This window comes from Lemur catta, chromosome 17, assembly GCF_020740605.2.
Source record: "Lemur catta isolate mLemCat1 chromosome 17, mLemCat1.pri, whole genome shotgun sequence".
Classification (NCBI taxonomy): Eukaryota; Metazoa; Chordata; class Mammalia; order Primates; family Lemuridae; genus Lemur; species Lemur catta.
The window spans coordinates 28,212,441-28,232,052 of record NC_059144.1 but is presented as its reverse complement, the minus strand read 5'-3'; the positions used below and the strand labels follow the sequence as shown (position 1 = coordinate 28,232,052).

At 46.7% G+C, this 19,612-nt stretch overlaps 1 protein-coding gene across 2 annotated transcripts; it reads right to left on the bottom strand.

Moving 5' to 3' along the window:
• Window positions 1–13,802: 13,802 nt before the first annotated feature.
• On the bottom strand, window positions 13,803–18,178 carry AP5S1 (adaptor related protein complex 5 subunit sigma 1). Of its 2 annotated transcripts, none has more exons than XM_045529023.1 (3): window positions 17,947–18,178; window positions 16,531–16,722; window positions 13,803–14,900 (listed from the first exon to the last, which is right to left on the bottom strand). In XM_045529023.1, exons 2-3 carry the CDS (start codon window positions 16,704–16,706, stop codon window positions 14,474–14,476), a joined length of 603 nt encoding a protein of 200 aa, XP_045384979.1. In that variant the 5' UTR covers window positions 16,707–16,722; window positions 17,947–18,178; the 3' UTR covers window positions 13,803–14,473. The 2 variants fall into 2 exon arrangements, with proteins under 2 accessions (XP_045384979.1, XP_045384980.1); XM_045529024.1 differs by having other exon boundaries at window positions 18,003–18,178.
• Window positions 18,179–19,612: the final 1,434 nt, after the last annotated feature.

Sequence of the window (19,612 nt, the reverse complement as noted above, 5' to 3'; positions counted from 1 at the left end):
CATAGGGTTCCGAAACAGGCAAAACTAATCTACACGAATAGAAATCACATCACTGGTGACCTCTGGGGAATGCTGACTGGGGGAGGGAAGAGAAGCACCCTCTCTATGGGTGCGGAAATGTTCTTTTTTTTTTTTTCTTTTCTTTTTAGAGACAGAGTCGCACTCTGTTTCCCAGGCTGGAGTGCTGTGGCACAATCATAGCTCACTGCCGCGTCCAACTCCTGGGTTCAAGTGATCCTCCCACTTCAGCCTCCCAAGTAGCTGGGACTACAGACATGAGCCACCATGCTCAACCAGAAGTGTTCTATGTCTTGATGTGAGTGGCGGGTACGTGAGTTTGACCATATGTAAAAATGCATCAACTGCACACTTAATGTTGTTACACTTTACTATATACTACAGTTTTGAAAAGGAAAGAAAAAGAGGAGTTAAGACATTTGGCAGAAATCACATGCAAATGCCAGAGTGCAGACCAGACTCCAAAGCCAGTGCTCCTAAGCTGAATCGTAGCAAGATACCCGGACACTTTTCCAGTGAAGCTTTATTACCGTATTTGATAGCCCTATGGATATTTCACAACCTTCAACATTTACAAAGTGTGTTTAATTACACCCATACTGTAATCAGGCCAGCTCCACCTAGGTTAGCCAAGGTGAGAGTGTTTAATGAGCCCTAAGGTATAATAAGGCTTTAAGCCCCTAGAACACACTGGGTGGTCAACTCGGGGTAAACATTAATGAGTTCAAAAGTCAGTGCTGCCTGCTACCCACCCAACTCCAGTGGCCTCATATCCTTGCAGGAAGAACATTGAGAGTGCGGGGACTGGCTTCCAAATGCAGTTGTCACCTCTGTCTTTGCTGGACCTTGAAGGGCATTAAAATAATACAGCTACCTGGCCTAAGTGGTTCCCTGTTACCCGTCAACAGTTTTTAAAATTTTAAACAAAGAAGGACACAACACCAAGCCTGTGGTATTCTTATCAAAAGCTCATAATCTGAAGCTAATCATAAGGAAACAATAAGCAAACCCAAAATGAGGGACATTTGACAGCTTCCTGTCCAATACAGTAACTACTAACCACATGTATCTTTTTTTTTTTGTGTGTGTGTGTGTGTGTGGACATATATTTATAAAGTAGGTTTATTTTTTTTTTTTTTTTGTAGAACACAGAAATATATTTGAAGAACTTTAAGAGTACAGGTAAATTTTTGAAATAACAATACATTTTAGTCATTAAGAAAAGCACTAGATATTGAATGCTAAAAAGGAAATTGCTTTCACAGGTAATGTTTTACTATCTTTCTCAAATTTCTTAAAAATTGTTTTCCATTTTTCCCCAAATTTTTAGTTTTTTATTTTTTATTTTTTTTTATTTCAGCTCATCATGGGGGTACATAAGTTCAGGTCATATACATTGTCCATGTCCCGCCCATCCCCCCGAGTCAGAGTCCCAGGCGCATCCGTTCTCATTCTCCAGACAGTGCGCCTGGCACTCATCATATAGGCATACCTCCATCCCCTCCCCCCCCCACCTCCCCGGGTCTGCACCTTCAAGCATGACCATTCCCCAGAGGGTGTGCAACACACTCGTCATGTAGGCATACACCCATCCCCTCCCCCCAGCCCCCATCCCAGTCTGATATCCAATTGGTATCCTTCCCTGATGTACATTTAGGTGATGATCAGGGAAACCAGTTTTCTGGTGAGTACCACATGTATCTTTTTTAATTAAAATTAAATAAAATCTGAAAGTTCCTGAGCCTCGTGAGCCATATTTCAAATGCTATTTTCATGTGGCTGTCATTAGTCATTAGCTAATACAGAGTATTTGTATCATTGCAAAACATTCTACCTGTACGGCCCTGACCAAAAAATAACTCTTCAAAAATGTCAAGGTTAGGAAAGACTGAGGAACTTCTTCAAAGTAAAGGAAACCAAAGTGACATGACGAGTGAAAGCAATGTGGGATCCGGGTTGGATTCTGAAACAGAAAAAGGACATTAGGGGGGACAAATGGTGAAATCAAATAAGGCTTTTGGATTAGTTAATGTTCTATCAATGTTGGAAGAGGACAACATTATGAACACTGAAATAAGCCAAACACAGAAAGACAAATCTCACATGTTCTCACTTACATGTGAGAGCTCAATATTAAAACAATTGCTCTCATGGAGACAGAGAGTAGAATGATGGTTACCAGAGGCTGGGGAGGGTAGCGGGAAGAGGCGGATAAAGTGGGGATGGTTAATGGATGCAAAGATATAGTTAGATAGTTAGAATGAACAATATTTGATAGCACAACACAGTGACTATACTGGACAACAAGTTATGGTGTACTTTAAAATAATAAAAGAGTGGAATTGGAATGTTCCTAACACAAAGAAATAATAAATGCTTGAGGGGATGGATACCCCAGTTATCCTGATTTTATTAATACACATTGTATGGCTATATCAAAATATCACATGTACCCTATAAATATATATGACTAATATGTACCCATAATAATTAAAAATAAAATATTAAAATTAAAAAATGTTTTTAATATTCTATCAGTGTTAATCTTCTGGGTTTGATCATTGTGTTATAGTTATGTGAGATGTAAACATCTGTATTATTTTTGCAACTGTGTTGTAAGTCTGAAATTATTTCAGAATTATAAAGTAAAATAAAATAAGAAATCATCCTTTGACCCTATCTGGCTATTTATATTATTTTATCTTTTATTGTTTATTGCATTCCACCCTCTTTCATGGGTATAATTTGATCATTGTCCATTTATTAGTAGAAGAGCAACCAGACAGTGATCTATGCCCAGGCTGCCCGCTCCCTGGTAAAGCTCAACACAGGCAGGCCCACGTCTCTAAGCCAGTGCTCCAAAGAGGGCTGTGACCCACACATGATGACTCAGCAACTAGTTTCCCCCCAGAGAGCAGAAGTCAGGCCCAAAGATAGCGCCAGAGGGCCCCGGAGTCATGTTTGCAGATCTGAGTGCCTCAGGGAGTTCTCCAAGACTGAAAAACAAAACATAATCCCCACCTTTACAAATTCATTTCAAATGTTTTAAACAGTTATTCTTTAAACCTTTTTTCATTCTGTCAATTTATTTACCAAAAAATTTACAAAAACTAACTGCCACCCTGCCCTCCCTTGAGAACCACTGACACAGGCTGCCTGGCAACATGTGTTTACTGCAGGGTTGGGGGTAGAGCAGGGAAATGAGCACATGGGCAGGACGCGCCTTCACAGTTAGATATTCAGAGTCAGGTGTCACTGCAGGAAATAGAAATCACCCTAGGTAACTTGTGCATGGAAGTGTTTTGTTACTTGAAGCATAATTTGGACTTAGTAAAATACATCAATCTTCGGTGTACGACTTGATTAATTTTCATCCAAGTAAATACCTGTTTAACCAGTACCCAGATAAAAATCTAGAATATTTCCATGTCCCCCAAAGTTCCCTCATACTCCTTTATCAATCTCCACACCACAGACAATCATAATTCTGATTCTATCAGCACACTTTCGTTTGCCTGTTCTTGAATTTAGTATAAATGGACTCATATCATACATATTGTTCTGTGTCCGGCATCTTTCACCACGCCCAGCCTACTGCCTCATTCTTAATGCAAACAAAGTTCACCAGACATTTGAGGAGTCCAAGACCAGTCTGGGCAATACAGCAAGACCCTGTCTCTTAAAAAAAAAAAATTAGCCAGGCACAGTGGCGCGTGTCTGTAGTCCCAGCTACTTGGGAAGCTGAAGCAGGGGGATCATTTGAGCCCAGGAGTTCGAGGTTATAGTGAGCTACGATCAGACCTCTGCACTTTAGTCTGGGCAACAGAGTGAGACTTTGTCCGTTTAAAAAAATTTTTTTAAGGAAGGAAATGTTAATTTCACTCAGTAATTACCACCCAAGTTTGCAGAATCCCCCGAATTCTATGCATGGATCCCTTGAAGGTCTGTGGATTTCAGGTCCCGTCATTGTCCCAATCACACAGTGCCTTGAATTGTCAGGTTTCTTTAGTCTCCTTTAGTCTGAGACAGTTTCTCCGCCTTTCCCTGCCTTGTTATTTTTGCAGAGTACAGGCCAGATATTTCATAAAATTTCCTTCTGTTTGGGTTTGTCTGAGGTCTCCTTCCGATCAGATTCAGATGAAACATTTTTTAAACTCAGACATGACATTGTGTCTTGTGTGTGGCCATCTGTCCCATTACTGGGGATATTCACTTTGATCACTTGGTAAGGGGCTGCCCCCCAGGTTTCTCCACTGTAGATTCACTTCCCCATTTTAATTCATCAGTCATTCGTAGAAAGGTACTTTGAGACTATGTAGAGAGCCTGTTCCTCACCAGCCTTTCACTCTCTAGGTTTAGCATCTCAGTATAGCTTGCAGGTGTTTGTGTGGACCCTGCCTGTTCCTAATTCTGCCTGATCCTAGGTATTTTATATTTTTGGTCTTTATCCTGGTTGGGATCTTTCATTTCATTTATTGTACTAACTCATTATTCGTGGATATAGGAAATTATTGATTTTTGCTCATCAGTTTTATTATCAGCCACCTACCTCAGGGCCTCTCTGAGTCAGTGAAGTTTCCTCTCTCAGCCAGAACCTCCCTTGTGTTTATCACATGGCCATTCCCCGATTACATGAGTCAGAGACCTGCCAAAGAGTTTCAATGTCCTTTTATTTCCCATCAAGTATCAATCCCAAGCGATGCCCAGATATCGATGCTCTGCTCCCACTCCCTGGCTTAAGGTGGAGTCTCTGATCCTCAAACACTTTTGAACTCTGAAGTTGGCATGGCCAAGTGATAATTGGGGTGGACACGGAAGGTGTCACTGTGACCTCTGCCAGACTTTGTAAATCTAGGTGACTGTTTCAGACAGGGGAAGAGTTCTGACTGCTTTTGTACTTGTCTTCTCTCGGGGCAGAAGCCACAGGCCTGTGGTAATACCCAGTCACAGCTCTAACCTCCTCCAGAACACTGACTGAGGGGAAAGATCATTCCTACTCATTAACAGCCATGTGGAAAGCAAGCCAGCACAACTTCTGAACGCAGGGTGACTTGCAACAGGAAACTTGCAGGCACCACACCATTGCTGCCTTTGCTGTAGATTGCAGCTTATCTTCTGGGAAAGGGACATGGGTCCCAGGAGTATCATCCTTGAGAGATAAGAAACAGTCTATTGTTTCTGCTTCCCAGGAGAAAGAAAAAATTGTTACATGGTGATGTTGTAGAGTCCCTGGCCCCAATGATCTCCTATAAACCACCTATTCATTCATTCATTCATTTTTTTCAATATATATTGGGTGCCTGTTATGTGTCAGGTATTGGGCATAATGTAGAAAACAAAAGAGACACAATGTAATTCCTCCTGGAGGTTACAACCAGATGGGAAATAGAAATGATCGACTAAATCACACACAAATAAGCATGTATAATGGCGGGGGGGGGGGGAAGCTGCTGAAAAATTCATACAGCTATAGCTGCCCCTTAAGGAAAATACATAATTCACCTCCAGAAGGATACATCTTTCTATGGCCCCCTTTGGCAAACAGACTTCAGGGGAGAAGGAGGTCTTGCCCATGAATTCAATCATGTTCCATGAGAGTCTGTAATTCCAAAGCAGAGTTGAAAACGTGCTTTGAGCTACTAGCAGTGGAGTCCCAGAACAGCCTTTTTCTTTCTCTTTTTTTAGGGGACACAGCTATGATAGCAAAAGGTAGGCCTGGAACCAAGTTGGATGGAGGAGGGAACCCTAAACTGGTCAGGATGAATAGGAAATGAGAAATGAGGAATGAGCAGAAATGAAATGAGGGTGCTGCGGATCAGGGAGCTGAGAAGGAAACGTGGGCAGTTACTGCCTCATGGGTACAGAGTCGCTGTTTTGAATGATTAAAAAAAAGTTCTGGAAATAGATATAACATTGTGAATACACTTAATGCCATTAAATTGTACACTTAAAAATGGTTAATGCTTTGACCAATACAGTATGGATGAAATAATTTTTAAAAAATGGTTAAAATGATGAGTTTTATCTTATGTATATTTCACAATAAAAAAGAAAGAAAAACAACTTTTAAATTAAAAAAAAAATGAAAGGCCAGGCGTGGTGGCTCACACCTGTAATCCTAGCACTCTGGGAGGCTGAGGTGGGAGGATTGCTTGAGGTCAGACGTTCGAGATCACCCTGAATGAGAGTGAGACCCCGTCTCTACTAAAAATAGAAAAATTAGCTGGGCGTGGTGGCACACACCTGCAGTGCCAGCTCCTCGGGAGGCTGAGGCAGTAGGATCGCTTGAGCCCAGGAGTTTGAGGTTACTGTGAGCTAGGCTGATGCCACGGCACTCTAGCCCAGGCAACAGAGTGAGACTCTGTCTCAGAAAACAAACAAACAAACAAAAATTAAAAAGAAGGAGCAGCCTGAAAAGTTATGGGAGGTGAAGCCTCAGGTGGGGACTAGGAGTGAGTGAGGAAACCCCATTGGGTGGAGTGGGCAAGAGACACAGGGGAATGTAAATGTAGAGCGACCAATTCTAAATTTTCGCTGTGTCATTCTATAAGATGACTCTCCTCTAACCCCCTAAACTCTTGAACAGTCTGCTACACCCAAATGCCTGTTTCTTTGGGGGCATCAAGGAGATGATGTAGTCCATGTTTAGACAGACACAGCAGGGATGAGAGAAGAGCCACTTGTCCTGAACCCAAGTGAGACTGACAATGCCATAGAAGCAGAAAGAGTAAATGATGCCTAGGAGACCACTATGTTCCATGAGAAACCCCAGAGATGCCAGGATAGTACTGAGTGTCCCACTGCAGATAGGATGTGAGCTCAAGAATCTGCATTTGGCCGGGCGTGGTGGCTCACGCCTGTAATCCTAGCCCTCTGGGAGGCCGAGCCAGGTGGATCGCTCCAGGTCAGGAGTTCGAGACCAGCCTGAGCGAGACCCCGTCTCTACTAAAAATAGAAATAAATTATCTGGCCAACTAAAAATATATATAGAAAAAATTAGCCGGGCATGGTGGCTCATGCCTGTAGTCCCAGCTACTCGGGAGGCTGAGGCAGTAGGATCGCTTAAGCCCAGGAGTTTGAGGTTGCTGTGAGCTAGGCTGACGCCACGGCACTCACTCTAGCCCGGGCAACAAAGTGAGACTCTGTCTCAAAAAAAATAAAAATAAAAAAAAATAAAATAAAAAAAAAAAAAAAAAAAAGAATCTGCATTTGAATACTAGGAAATGGACCAACTCCAAAACGGTGGAGGATTCAGAACTACCCAGAAGGCAGAGATGTGAGTCACTCAAGACAAGCCTGGTGAACTTCACAGCCTGCAGGCTCTCTCCTTGGTTAAGCAAAACTAGGTATTCACTGCAGAACTACACTGTGGTTCCTACCTCATTGCAAATAAGAGATACATCTTCAGAAAGTAATTTTTCTTTTCTGGTGCTTTCTGAGATCTGCCACACTAAAAAGATAAGGGAGAGAAAAGATAGCTACAAATGATAGGCAAAGAAGAGCCAACTAGTGCATAATTGGAACTCCTAGATGGAACAAAAACAATGAAATACAATAGCTATTTGAAAATATAATCCATTTTTGAATGTTTCTGAAATAAAAAAGGACTTCAATATACTTTAAAAAAAACACGTTTACACTATGAGATATATTCTAGTAATATTACTGGAATTTAAAGATAAAGAGTCTTTGGGACACCCAGGCAAAAAGACCAAGTATAAAAGTTCCAAAAAAATTTTTTGTTTAACATACAATGGCTGGGCGCGGTGGCTCACGCCTGTAATCCTAGCACTCTGGGAGGCCGAGGCAGGTGGATTGCTCAAGGTCAGGAGTTCGAGACCAGCCTGAGCAAGAGCGAGACCCCGTCTCTACTAAAAAAAAATAGAAAGAAATTATCTGGCCTACTAAAAAATACATATAGAAAAAAATTAGCCAGACATGGTAGCATATGTCTGTAGTCCCAGCTACTCGGGAGGCTGAGGCAGTAGGATCGCTTGAGCCCAGGAATTTGAGGTTGCTGTGAGCTAGGCTGACGCCACGGCACTCACTCTAGCCCGGGCAACAGAGCGAGACTATGTCTCAAAAAAAAAAAAAAATTTTTTTTGTTTAACATACAAGAAATCAGAAATATTTTTGTCATGAAGTCATGTAGAAATAGGGAATCAGCTGGGCATGGTGGCACGCATGTGGAGTCCCAGCTACTCAGGTAGCTGAGGCAGGAGGGTCACTTGAGCCCAGTTCAAGTCCAGCCTGGACAATGTAGTGAGATCTCATCTCTTTAAAAAATAGAGCCAAAAAGGAAAAAACTGAAACTACAGATTTTCTAGAAAACATCAATAGTGAAAACATCATATGTCAGAACCTACCGAGACAGGAAACTGGCAGGTGTACTGCTTTTAGGTACTGCTTTGGGCATTGCTGCAGCATTATCTGAGTCTGGAAGTCTCAGAACAAAGTTTCAAATTGCTCTGATCAACACAGAATGGAGATAGGGCAAGTTCCAACCAATTAGAACCAAGATGGTGAAACACCGCCCCTTTCAAGAATATTCCTCCCCTTCTTTAGCCTATAATTAAGCTAGTACTTAAATAGAAAGGCAATAGGAACCCCAGCTGGGTCTCCTCTGCTCTGTCTGTGAAGTAGATTTTCTATAGTTTCTGAATAAATCTCACTTTCACCTTATACGTTAGCTCTCTCCTGAGTTCTTTCTTGCGCAAAGCCAAGGACCCACTTGGACTTCAAGTGGCTCCCAGCATTGGGAGTCACTTTCCTGTGTCACTATGGGATACAGCTATAGCAGTGATCATAGGAAAATTCATAACTTAGAGACTAATATCCATTTTTTAAAAGATTGAAAACAGAAGAATTAAGCACCTTTAAACACTTATGGATAAAGCAGATGAAAACAGATTGAAGGAGTTAGTGAAAATAAAAGCAGAAATGAGTTAATGCCGGGTTTTATTTCTTGAATGATGGATACTCAGGTGCTCATTTTATAATTCTAAGCACTTTTTTGTAAATGTGAAATAATTCACAGTAATTTTTAGGTTTAATGCACAACAATCTATCCACACAATGAATAAGAATAAAAAAGAATAAGAATGCTGTCTTGTAGTGCTATTAAAAGATCTCCAGGAGACACTGATGAGTGTAAAAAACAAGTGCAGAACGCTGTATATAACAGGCTACCTATTGTGTACAAAAACAGCATGAGCAGGAAGCATTCATATATGCTTGCATTTGTTTAAAGAGACTGGAAAGATGTGTAGGAAACCTAGAAAACTATTATTCCTGGGGCCAGTGGGGGAAACAAGGTGGATGGGGACAGAGGTAGGAGCAAGTTTTTCAGAGAAAATTTTTATCATTTCAATTTCTGAACCATGTGAATATATTACCTATTTTGAAAATAAAATTTAATTTAAAAAAATAAACATATAGCCGGGTGTGGTGGTGTATACCTGTAGTCCCAGCTACTCAGGAGGCTGGGGCAGGAGGATTACTTGAGCCCAGGAGTTCAAGGCTGCAGTGAGCTATGATCAAGCCACTGTACTCCGGCCCAGGAGAGGCAAAAGACCCAGAATAGCCAATTCAATATTGAAGGAGAAGAACAAAGTTGGAGGACTGGACACTACCTAACTTCAAGATTTACTATAAAGCTACAATATTCAAGACAGTGTGGTATTGGCAAAAGAACAAATAGATCAATGGTACAGAATAGAGAGCCCAGAATAGACCCACATTAATATAGTCAACATGATCTTTGACAAAGGAGTAAAAGCAATACAATGAAGCAAAGATAGTCTTTTCAACAAATTATACTGGAACAACTGGACATTCACAGGCAAAACAGGAATCTAGACACAGACCTTACCCTTCATAAAAATTAACTCAAAATGGATCAGAGACCTAAATGTAAAGCACAAAACTGCAAAACTCCTATAAGAATAACACAGAGAAAATCTAGAAGATCTTGGGTATGGCAATGATTTTTTAGATGCAATACCAAAGGCATGATTCTTGGAAAAAATAATGGATAAACTGGACTTTGTTAAAATTAAAAAGTTCTGCTCTGCAAAAGACATTGTCAAGAGAATGAAAAGACAAGTCACAAACTAGAAGGATATATTTGCAAAAGATACATCAACAACAAAAAAACTCAACAAAGGGCCAGGCATGGTGGCTTACACCTATAATCCTAGCACTTTGGGAGGCCAAGGAAGGAGGATCGCTTGAGGCCAGGAGTCTGAGACCAGCCTGACCAAGAATAAGACCTTGTCTCTACAAAAAATAGAAAAATTAGCCAGACGTGGTGGTATGCGCCTGTAGTCCCAGCTACTCGGGAGGCTGAGACAGGAGGATCGCTGGAGCCCAGGAGTTTGAAGTTGCAGCAAGCTATGATGACGCCACTGCACTCTAGCCCAGGCTACAGAGCAGGACACTGTCTTAAAATAAATAAACAAACAAAAAACACAACTCACCAAAAAGAAACCACCCAATTAAAAAATGGGCAAAAGACCTGAACAGACACTTCATCAAAGAAAATACGCAGATTGCAAATAAGCATATAAAAATACATTCAACATCATGTCATTAGGGAACAGCAAATTTAAATAACAATCAGAGACCACCACACACCTATTAGAATGGCCAAAGCCCAAAACACTGGTACCACCAAATGCTTAAGAGGATGTAGAGCAACAAGAACTCTCATTTGTTGCTGACAGGAATGCCAGATGGTACAGCCACTTTGGGAAGACAGTTTGGCAGTTTCTCACAAAACTAAACATACTCTTACCATAGGATCCAGTATTTACCCAAAGGAGTTGAAAACTTATGTGTACACAAAAAGCTACACATGAATGTTTATAACAGCTTTATTCATAATTACCAAAACTTGGAAGCAACAAAGATCTACTTCAGTAGGTGAATGAATAAACAAACTGTGGTATATCCATATTATTCAGCAATTTTTTAAAAATTGGCTATCAAGCCATGAAAAGACATGGAACCTTAAATGCTATTACTAAGAGAAAGAAGCTGATCTGAAAAGGCTACACACACTGTATGATTTCACTTATATGACATTCTGGAAAACACAAAACTATGGAGACAGCAAAAAAGATCAGTGGTTGCCAGGGGTTGGGGGCAGAGAGGGATGAACAGGTGGAGCACAGAGGGTTTTCAGGGCAGTGAAAGTATTCTGAATGATGCCACAATGGTGCATACGTGCCATTATGCATTTGTCCAAACCCACAGAATATACAGCACAGAGTGAACCCTAATGTAAACTATGGACTTTGGGTGATGACGTGCCAGTGCATGTTCATCCCTTGTAACAAATGTACCACTCTGGTGCCTGCTGATAACAGGGGAGGTGGTGCATGTGTGAGGGTGGGGAGTAAATGGGAACCCTTTGTACATTCTGCTCAATTTTGCTGTGACCCTAAAATTGCTCTAAAAAAATGAAGTCTCTTCTAAAAAACAAAAAAATCAAGGCCACTTCAATTGCAGGAATAAACATACAGAGCCTTGATTAAGGGGTCACTGAGTGTTGCATCTGACAAACAGAATCTGTTAACTGCATTTACAATAAAATATATGAGTAAATGTTTAAAAGGAAAGATTGAGGCCAGGTGCAGTGGCTCTCGCCTGTGATCCTACCACTCTGGGAGGCCCAGGTGGAAGGATTGCTTAAGGTCAGGAGTTCGAGACTAGCCTGAGCCAGAGCGAGACACCCCCCCCCCCCCACACACACACCCGTCTCTACTTTAAAAAGGAAAAAAAAGAAAAAGGAAAGATTGAGCCCGGGGGCATGCTGGACAGCAGTGTGCAGTATCCCAGGGCTAGAATAAAACCACTCTGCCTTAAAGGAGATATGGTGATCCTGTCCCAGGGCCCACCATCCTTCCAATCAGCAACCCACACATGTCCAGGCCACTTCCTAGCTTGAAAGCTATGACCTCCTCCTCCCTCCAGCTGAGGTCCCCATGCCCCTGCTCCCCTCCCTCCCGCTGTCTTCCTGTTGTCCCACAAGTATTCACGGAAGTGCCCTGGTATCAACACCGGCTGCTCAAAGTCTCCAGTATTCCTAGGAGGCCCAACGAAGGGTGTGTGGCTTGGCCAGGGTTCCTGGGGCAGAGAGAGGAGAGGGAGGAGGCTTGGAAAGGGAAGCAAGTTTGCTTCTGTTGCAATCTTAATTTTAGTCCTAAATCCTGGCTCCTTCACTGGGCCTTCCTCACTAATTAGCCCCCTCTTCCTCCTTTGGACACTGAAAGCATCAATTCAGTGATGCCCAAACCATGCTGGTCTGCAGTCATCTGGCCTAGCTCTGTCTCCTGCAACACTGGGGACCTCTCTGTACCCTGCACAGCACCCAGCAGAGCAGCAGGCCAAGGTGGGCTAGGTGAATGTGAGGTGAGCCTAAGTTGTGGTGAAAACTCGGCCAGAGGAGCTGGAAAGTGCAGAAAAGGTGTGGGTGAACTCACCGGGTTAAAGAAACTCTGGCCCAGGGGGCATCCAGAACAATAGAGACCAGGGGCTCAGTGTCCCCAGGGCATGGACTCAGTCTGTGCCACTCTGTGTTGATGGGAACCAAGGCCACCAGCCACACCTACCTCAACTTTCCACAGCCTCCAGGGAGCAGGGTCTCAAATTCTTTCTTACACTCAAGATTGAAAAACAGGCAGAAAGAATTTAGACCAGCAAGTGTGCACCTTTCCATTGAAGCCAGAATGGCCCACTCTTGTGAGTACACGGCTGCTCCACCAGGACCGCACGCCCGCAGTGAGGGGAGGAACAGCCCCGGGAGAGCAGACTGTATAGGGTAGGGGCGTCCCCACTGGGGCCTGTGGGACATTTCTGGCCACTCAGATTGATGTCCCTTTAGGTCTTCAAGATCAGGGGGTGATTTGTAGAACCCTAAGATGGATAAGGTAGCCCAGTCCCAGTGATGGTGACAGGGGTGGTGGAAGGCCTGGCATGGTTAGGCCTTGGCTATAGACTGAGAAGGGCCGATCATCAGTACCCCTCCTACGTGCGTGGGTGTGGTGGGTCTGTCCCGGGTGCCCAAGGGCAACGGACACATGGCAAGCGTGAAAGTGGGCCCACGCCGGCACTATGACCACCTAGGAGGCGCATTCTGCCCACGCCAAGAAAGCCTCGCCCTTCTTGGTAACAGGCAGATCACGAAAATGGATGTAAACTGAGTTTTTTTCCAACTGAATAATTTTAAAACATCACTATAAGCTGCTGATTAAAGACCCCCTAACAACTGGTGTTCAGTACCCCACGCATATACCCTTGGGCCTCATTATGGTGCAGGTGGGCCCAGGCCCACACTGCCTGAGGGCAGGAAGAACCAGGGAATTTACATACCCTGGGATCAACCCACAACCACTGACTACAGGGAGTGGGAAGACAAATACCCACAGCTCCTCACCCCTCAGGTGAGGTAATTCAGAGATGACTGCTGTGTGCTGGCCCCAGGGCACTAAGCTCCCCACCCACGTCCTAACAGACTAGATGAGGCATCTGCACAGGCTGCCTGCCCTCCCTGCTTCCAGGGATCATCTCCCGCACAAACCACCCGCGCTGAGCCTTGTCAGAGCGCCGCCATGCAAAGAAGGCACATACAGAGACAGAGATAAGGTGGGAGATGAGGGATGGAACAGCCTCTTGGAGGGACCCTTGACCACAAAGGCTCAGTCACCCAGCTTGAGCGCCATCTAGAGAGGTGCTCTCTCCTAGGAGCAGACTGCCTTCGTCAAATTCACAGAAGTAGAGGGTGAGATCACACTGCCAGTGCTTTTAATTCAAAATGAGAAAGACATCACCATCAGACCAGACCTCTCACATTCACCTGCCGGCACCTTCTCTCCCTGTAGGTGAGGAAAGCCGGTGATGATCTGATCTGGTGCCTGCCCGGCGGGCATGGGCTCAGTGCAAAAGGAGCTTCAGAATCCTCCTGCCAAATGGCTCACACAACTCTGAACCTCGGCGGGGCTGGACACCGGGCAGGCTCTCACCAACAATATCACCTAAGTGGACACAAAGTCGGGGCCGGGGCCTGCCAGGGTGTGGGCACAGCTCCCTGAGACCCCTTTTGTGTTGCAATGACTTTGAGTTTGGAAGGACAAGGCGGGCTAAGTTCCTGACAGCCCCTCCTGACCACTCCTGCACCAGTGGCTGCTGGCGCTGGAGAAAGGTGGGTTAAGGACAAGGTAGCAGTCTGAAAAAGTCACATGGCAGCTCTAGGCTCAGGATGTTCTGCGATTTTACCAACCTGAGGACACAGCACCCCCTCCACCCTCTGTCCAGCCCACTTGTCCTGAGTGTGGCAGTACATCAGAGCTGGGAGCAGGCTGGGCAGGAGGCAGATGCCATCCTTCACCTGGCTGTGTGTCCGGCCTCTGCCCTCCTTCTTTGCCCTCTTGGGAGGCCCCATTCCAGCAAGGAATCAGCGGGGCCAGGCAGCACTGAATTCCTTCTCCAGGCCCTGGACGAACTGGTCGTTGAGGAACAGCAGCTGACCATGGGGCAGGAAACGGGTGAGGATGCCCTCAATGCGGTCGGCCCGTAGCAAGAGGTTGGTGCCAGGGGCCAGCAACCGGAGGTGGTCCACGAGGAGACGGGCCAGCAGCCGGAGTGTGCCCTCAGCCAGCAGCAGGTTGTCATGGGCGTCCAGCACCAGGGCAAAGCCTAATGAGAGCACGCCCAGCCACACCACCGTCCGTGGCTCCTGGAAAGGGTCGCCTGCAGCCAGGTGGAAGGCTCCGCGTGGGGCCTCGTGCAAGGGCACTGGCTCATCTGAGGACTGGGGCTGCAGGTCCATGGGGGGCCTGCCGGATGCCTGCAGCTGCAACTGGCACATTGACTCCACCTGCCTGGGGAGAACGGGCAGGTCAGGCTGGCGGGTGACAGGCCTGGTAAGGCCGCCTTGGCAGTACACATACACACTTCTGTCATCCTCATGACCACCCCTGGTGCTGGCAGCTACCATTATTTCCACGTCTCAGGTGAGAGAATTGAGGCCCAGAGAGACTAAGTGACCTGCCCAGGGCCACACAGCCAGGAAGCGTGAGCCTAGATAGGAATCCAAGCCCCAGCCTCCAGGTCCTGAACCACTTCACTCCACGTGGCAAAGAGAAGGCAGGTTTTGAACCCAGCTCTGTGGGCTAGAAAAGGGCAGGAGAGGAAGAAGATCCTGCCTCCACCTGCTTCACAGAAGTAAGTGACGAGGAGGAGAATAAATTTATTGCCCAAACTGGGCTGTCCAACCTCTCCACCCTCCACCCATCCTGCAATCCTCTCCAGGTAAAAAAGAAAACCTTCCACTTGATTGTCAAAGCTTTTTTTTTTTCTTTTTCTTTTGAGATAGAGTCTCGCCCTGTCACCCAGGCTAGCGTGCCATGGTGTCAGTCTAGCTCACAGCAACCTCAAACTCCTGGGCTCAAGCGATCCTCCTGCCTCAGCCTCCCGGGTAGCCGGGACTACAGGCACACGCCACCATGCCCAGCTAATTTTTTCCATATATCTTTAGTTGTCCAGCTAATTTCTTTCTACTTTTTAGTAGAGATGGGGTCTCGCTCTTGCTGAGGCTGGTCTCGAACTCCTGAGCTCAAGGGATCCTCCCACCTGGGCCTCCGAGAGTGCTAGGATTACAGGTGTGATCCACCACGCCCCGGCCAGATTGTCAAGGCTTTTGAAAGCTCCCTTTGATCCTTCCTGGATTGCCTTCCAGTTTGGGTCATGCACAGGCTGGTTTTAAAGGCATTTGTGTGGTTTTCTGTGCTATAGGGAGGGGAAAGACAAAAAAACCAAGGGGAAGGCAGGAGCCAGCAAAAGGTTGTCCGGTGTAGTAATCCCTCACTCAGAATGCAAAGGGGCAGGGAGACTTTAGCACCTGCCAGTCTGTCTGGGTCTGCGAGGGGAAGGTCCAAGGCTAGCTACCCAGTCTGGAACAGTGTTTTCCAAACTGTGTTCTGGATCCCAGGCTTTCTGGAGGCCCTAGTTATAGAGTCCCCATGTACCACATTCTCTCTCTTCCTTAGAGATTAATAAAGTCTACAGGCATACTAAAGGCCCTGAGAAGTCCTACCCTGAAAAGCACGTTTAATCTGTACTGGGGTTGGCCTGCCTAAACTCAAATCTCAGTTCTGCCACTTTCTAGCTGCATAACCTTGGGCAGATTAAATTCCTTAAACACTCTGTACTTCAGTTTACTCATCTATAAGGTAGAGATAATAACTGCACCTACCTTAGAAAACTATCCTGAGAATTAAATGAGTTAATATACATGAAATGCTCAGAACATAAATGATTAGCACATACTTACCAGCTCAATAAACACTAACATTAATGACAACAGCAGTATTATTTCTTTAATCCTTTTTCATATAACACTTATTAACAACTATGGAAGACTCTGAGAAACACCACTCTAAACTTTCTGCTTCTTAGGCCTCCTGTTTTTCTGAGTCCCCCAAAATACCTGGGGCTGGGTTATGCAGTTACCTGGCCACAGCCAAAATCTGCTCCTTGTGGAGGAGTCTGTCCCTCTCGGCACCGTGTGGCCGCAGGTCATCAGGTGACTTCTCGGCGCCAAAGACACAGGAGTAGAGCACTCGGCAAAGCCCCGTGTCCTCAGCATGCAGGGCCCTCAAGGTGTGGATGAGGAAGGCGTGGACCATGGTTCCAGGGTAGGTGCTATGGGAAGCCAAAGACCTTGATGAGGTAAGAGTGAAAACCCAGCAGGGAGAGCACACACAGGAAGGGCCTGGCGGAGCAGGGTCTGGAAGTGTGTCCAGAGGCCAGTGTGGCAGGACACTCCCCAGCCTCTAAATAACAGCATCAGGTCAGCACCACCTAACAGAGTCTAGTGGTGAAGAAACCTCAGACAACCCTAAACCTAGTTCTACAAAACAACTGGTCAGCAACTTTCAAAAGCGTCAAGGTCATGAAAGCCATGGAAAACTTGAGGAGCTGCTCTGCACTGAAGGAAACTAAAAAGAGACGCAACAGTTGAATGCAAGTGTGTGCCTGGATTGGAACCAAAAAAAAGGTGATTTCCATAAAGGGCATTGTGAGGACAAATAGGAACATTTAAATACGGACTATGGATTAGAAAACAGTCTTGATCGATGTTATCCAATTTTGAATGTAGGAGCATGTCCTTGTTTTTAGAAAATACACACAGGGGAATCGCTATAGAGGTAAAGAGATAGCATATCTGCAACTAACTCACAGGGTCCACAGAAAAAAGATATAAAGAATAGAGAAAAACATAAAGCAAATGGGGCAAAAATTGCAATAACTGAATCTTATCAAAGGGTATAAGGGAGATGTTTGAAATTATTTCAAAATAAAGAGTAAATAGGCCGGGCGCGGTAGCTCACGCCTGTAATCCTAGCACTCTGGGAGGCAGAGGTGGGAGGATCGCTCGAGCTCAGGAATTCGAGACCAGCCTGAGCCAGAGCGAGACCCCGTCTCTACTAAAAAATAGAAAGAAATTATCTGGACAACTAAAAATATACACAAAAAATTAGCCGGGCATGGTGACGCATGCATGTAGTCCCAGCTACTCGGGAGGTTGAGGCAGAAGGATCGCTTAAGCCCAGGAGTTTGAGGTTGCTGTGAGCTAGGCTGACGCCACGGCACACTAGCCCGGGCAACAGAGCGAGGCTCTGTCTCCAAAAAAAAAAGACTAAATAATAACGCAATCTGGCCGGCTCAGTGGCTGGCCCGGGGACCGAAAGGCAGCGGGTACAGTCAGCAAGTATATTGGTCAAACAAGGTTCGCGAAGGCGCTTCAAAAACCAGAGCCCGGTGGCTGAGCCCCGGCGCCCCTCCAGCCGCAAAAGAGCGCGTCCCCAGCCCTCACCACCGCGTCCCCCCACGACGGGAGAAACGGGGGCGGCCAAAACCGCTTACATCACTGCCTCCTGCAACCCTGAGGCGCAACAGACTTCGGGGCTTGTAGTCCTTACTCCAGTCAGCCGGGCCTAAACGGGACACCCCGCCCTACGTGTACTGCCCCTGCAGCTCCGGGGCGCTGTCGTCGAGGCGCTGCACGCAGCCTTCCTCCCCGGCCCGCGGACGGCTAACACGCCGCTCCACTCGGTCGCGGGAGAGCAATGGCGGCCGCGCGGCCCGTGGGCGCATGCGCACGCCGATCACGGGCGCGCTCACGAGCCAACGCAGTCGGGGTGGGCGGAGCGCTCGCGTCCGGTGCCGTTCTCTGGGGGTCGGGTGCGAGCGGTGTCTCCCGACGCCTGGACCTCCGGCACAGGTGGCCTTCCCCCTCGGGCCGAAGACCTTCTGGCTCCTAGCAGGCCGCGGGGCCACGCTGGTCACTCCCGGTCCAGGCACGCAGGGTCCCGGCTCCAAGCCCTGGACCCGCCGAGCCCCCCGTTGGCCGCCAGGGGGCGCAGCGGCCCGATAGCGACCCGGCGCGTGGGCTTTCAGGAAGAGGCTGGCGGCCGAGTTGTCGCCGGAGTGCGGGGTTCGGCGCCCCCCGCCCAGTCGCCTGCAGCCTTATGAGGCACGTGGGTGGCGGGTGGACCCAGGCCTGGGCCGAGCAGCTACGCTGGGGCCGGAAGATGCAGGGCTGAGTTCTCAGACTGGCCTGTATGCATGAGAATCACCGGGGCACCTGTTAAAATGCAGATTCCTGGGCGTTACCCATGGATATCATGACTTTGGAGGGAAATGTGCGTGTGCAGGCAGTTTTGCGCTGATTTTGGGTTGTGGGCTACCGCAGCGAGTTAAGGCTGGGGCTCGGTTCCAACCCTATTACCAGCTGTGTGTCCCTGGCAGGTTAGGCTCCAGTGAAGCCCCTTATACTGTCACCCAGGGCGAGCACTTAGTAGGGCTGACGAGTTTTTCCTTTCACACTCCCGCTTCCAAAAGCTCCCTTTTTGACTCCTCTTTGAGGGAGGCCATCAAAGGTACAGAAGAGGTTTATACCTTAGAAGTTGGAAGGAGCACTGCCAGGTAGCAACCTCCAGCACCTTGCAGTGGGGTGAAAGCCCCAGCTTGGAGGCTCGGCCCAGAGGTGTTTGGGGTTCCTCAAGGCCTTCCTGGGCCTGCTGCCTGCTCCTTCCTTCCTCTCTCCCCAAACAGAGGTACACACTCCTTAACTCTTGACTGTTCCCTCAGCCTAGAATCCCTTTTTCGTCCTCTTTTTTTGCCCTTCCATTTGTGCTCAAATCAGAACTTGGGAGGAAGCCTTTCTGCTCAGGCTGACCCTTTGCACCATTGTGAAGGTCTGATAACAGTGGTGATGGTGTCTATCTTCCCCCGAAGGCCACGCATAGGCCAGACTGGAGCGGACCTGAACACACTCTTTGGTGACAAGAAATGAAGGACAGGGCAAAACAGCCCAGGCAGGGATCTTGGAGCCAAGGCCCTCTGAGAGAGTGCACTCTGGGCCCCTTGGGCCATAGGACCTGGGTAGGATGGGGGTGGCTGAAGGGAAGCCAGAAGAGGTGGCAGGGGCTGGCCAAGGCAGGTGGGCATTTTGACCACAGGTACAACACATAAATACATTTGTAGCTGGTGGAGTGGGCCCAGAGACAGTGTGGGGCCTCAGCTACAA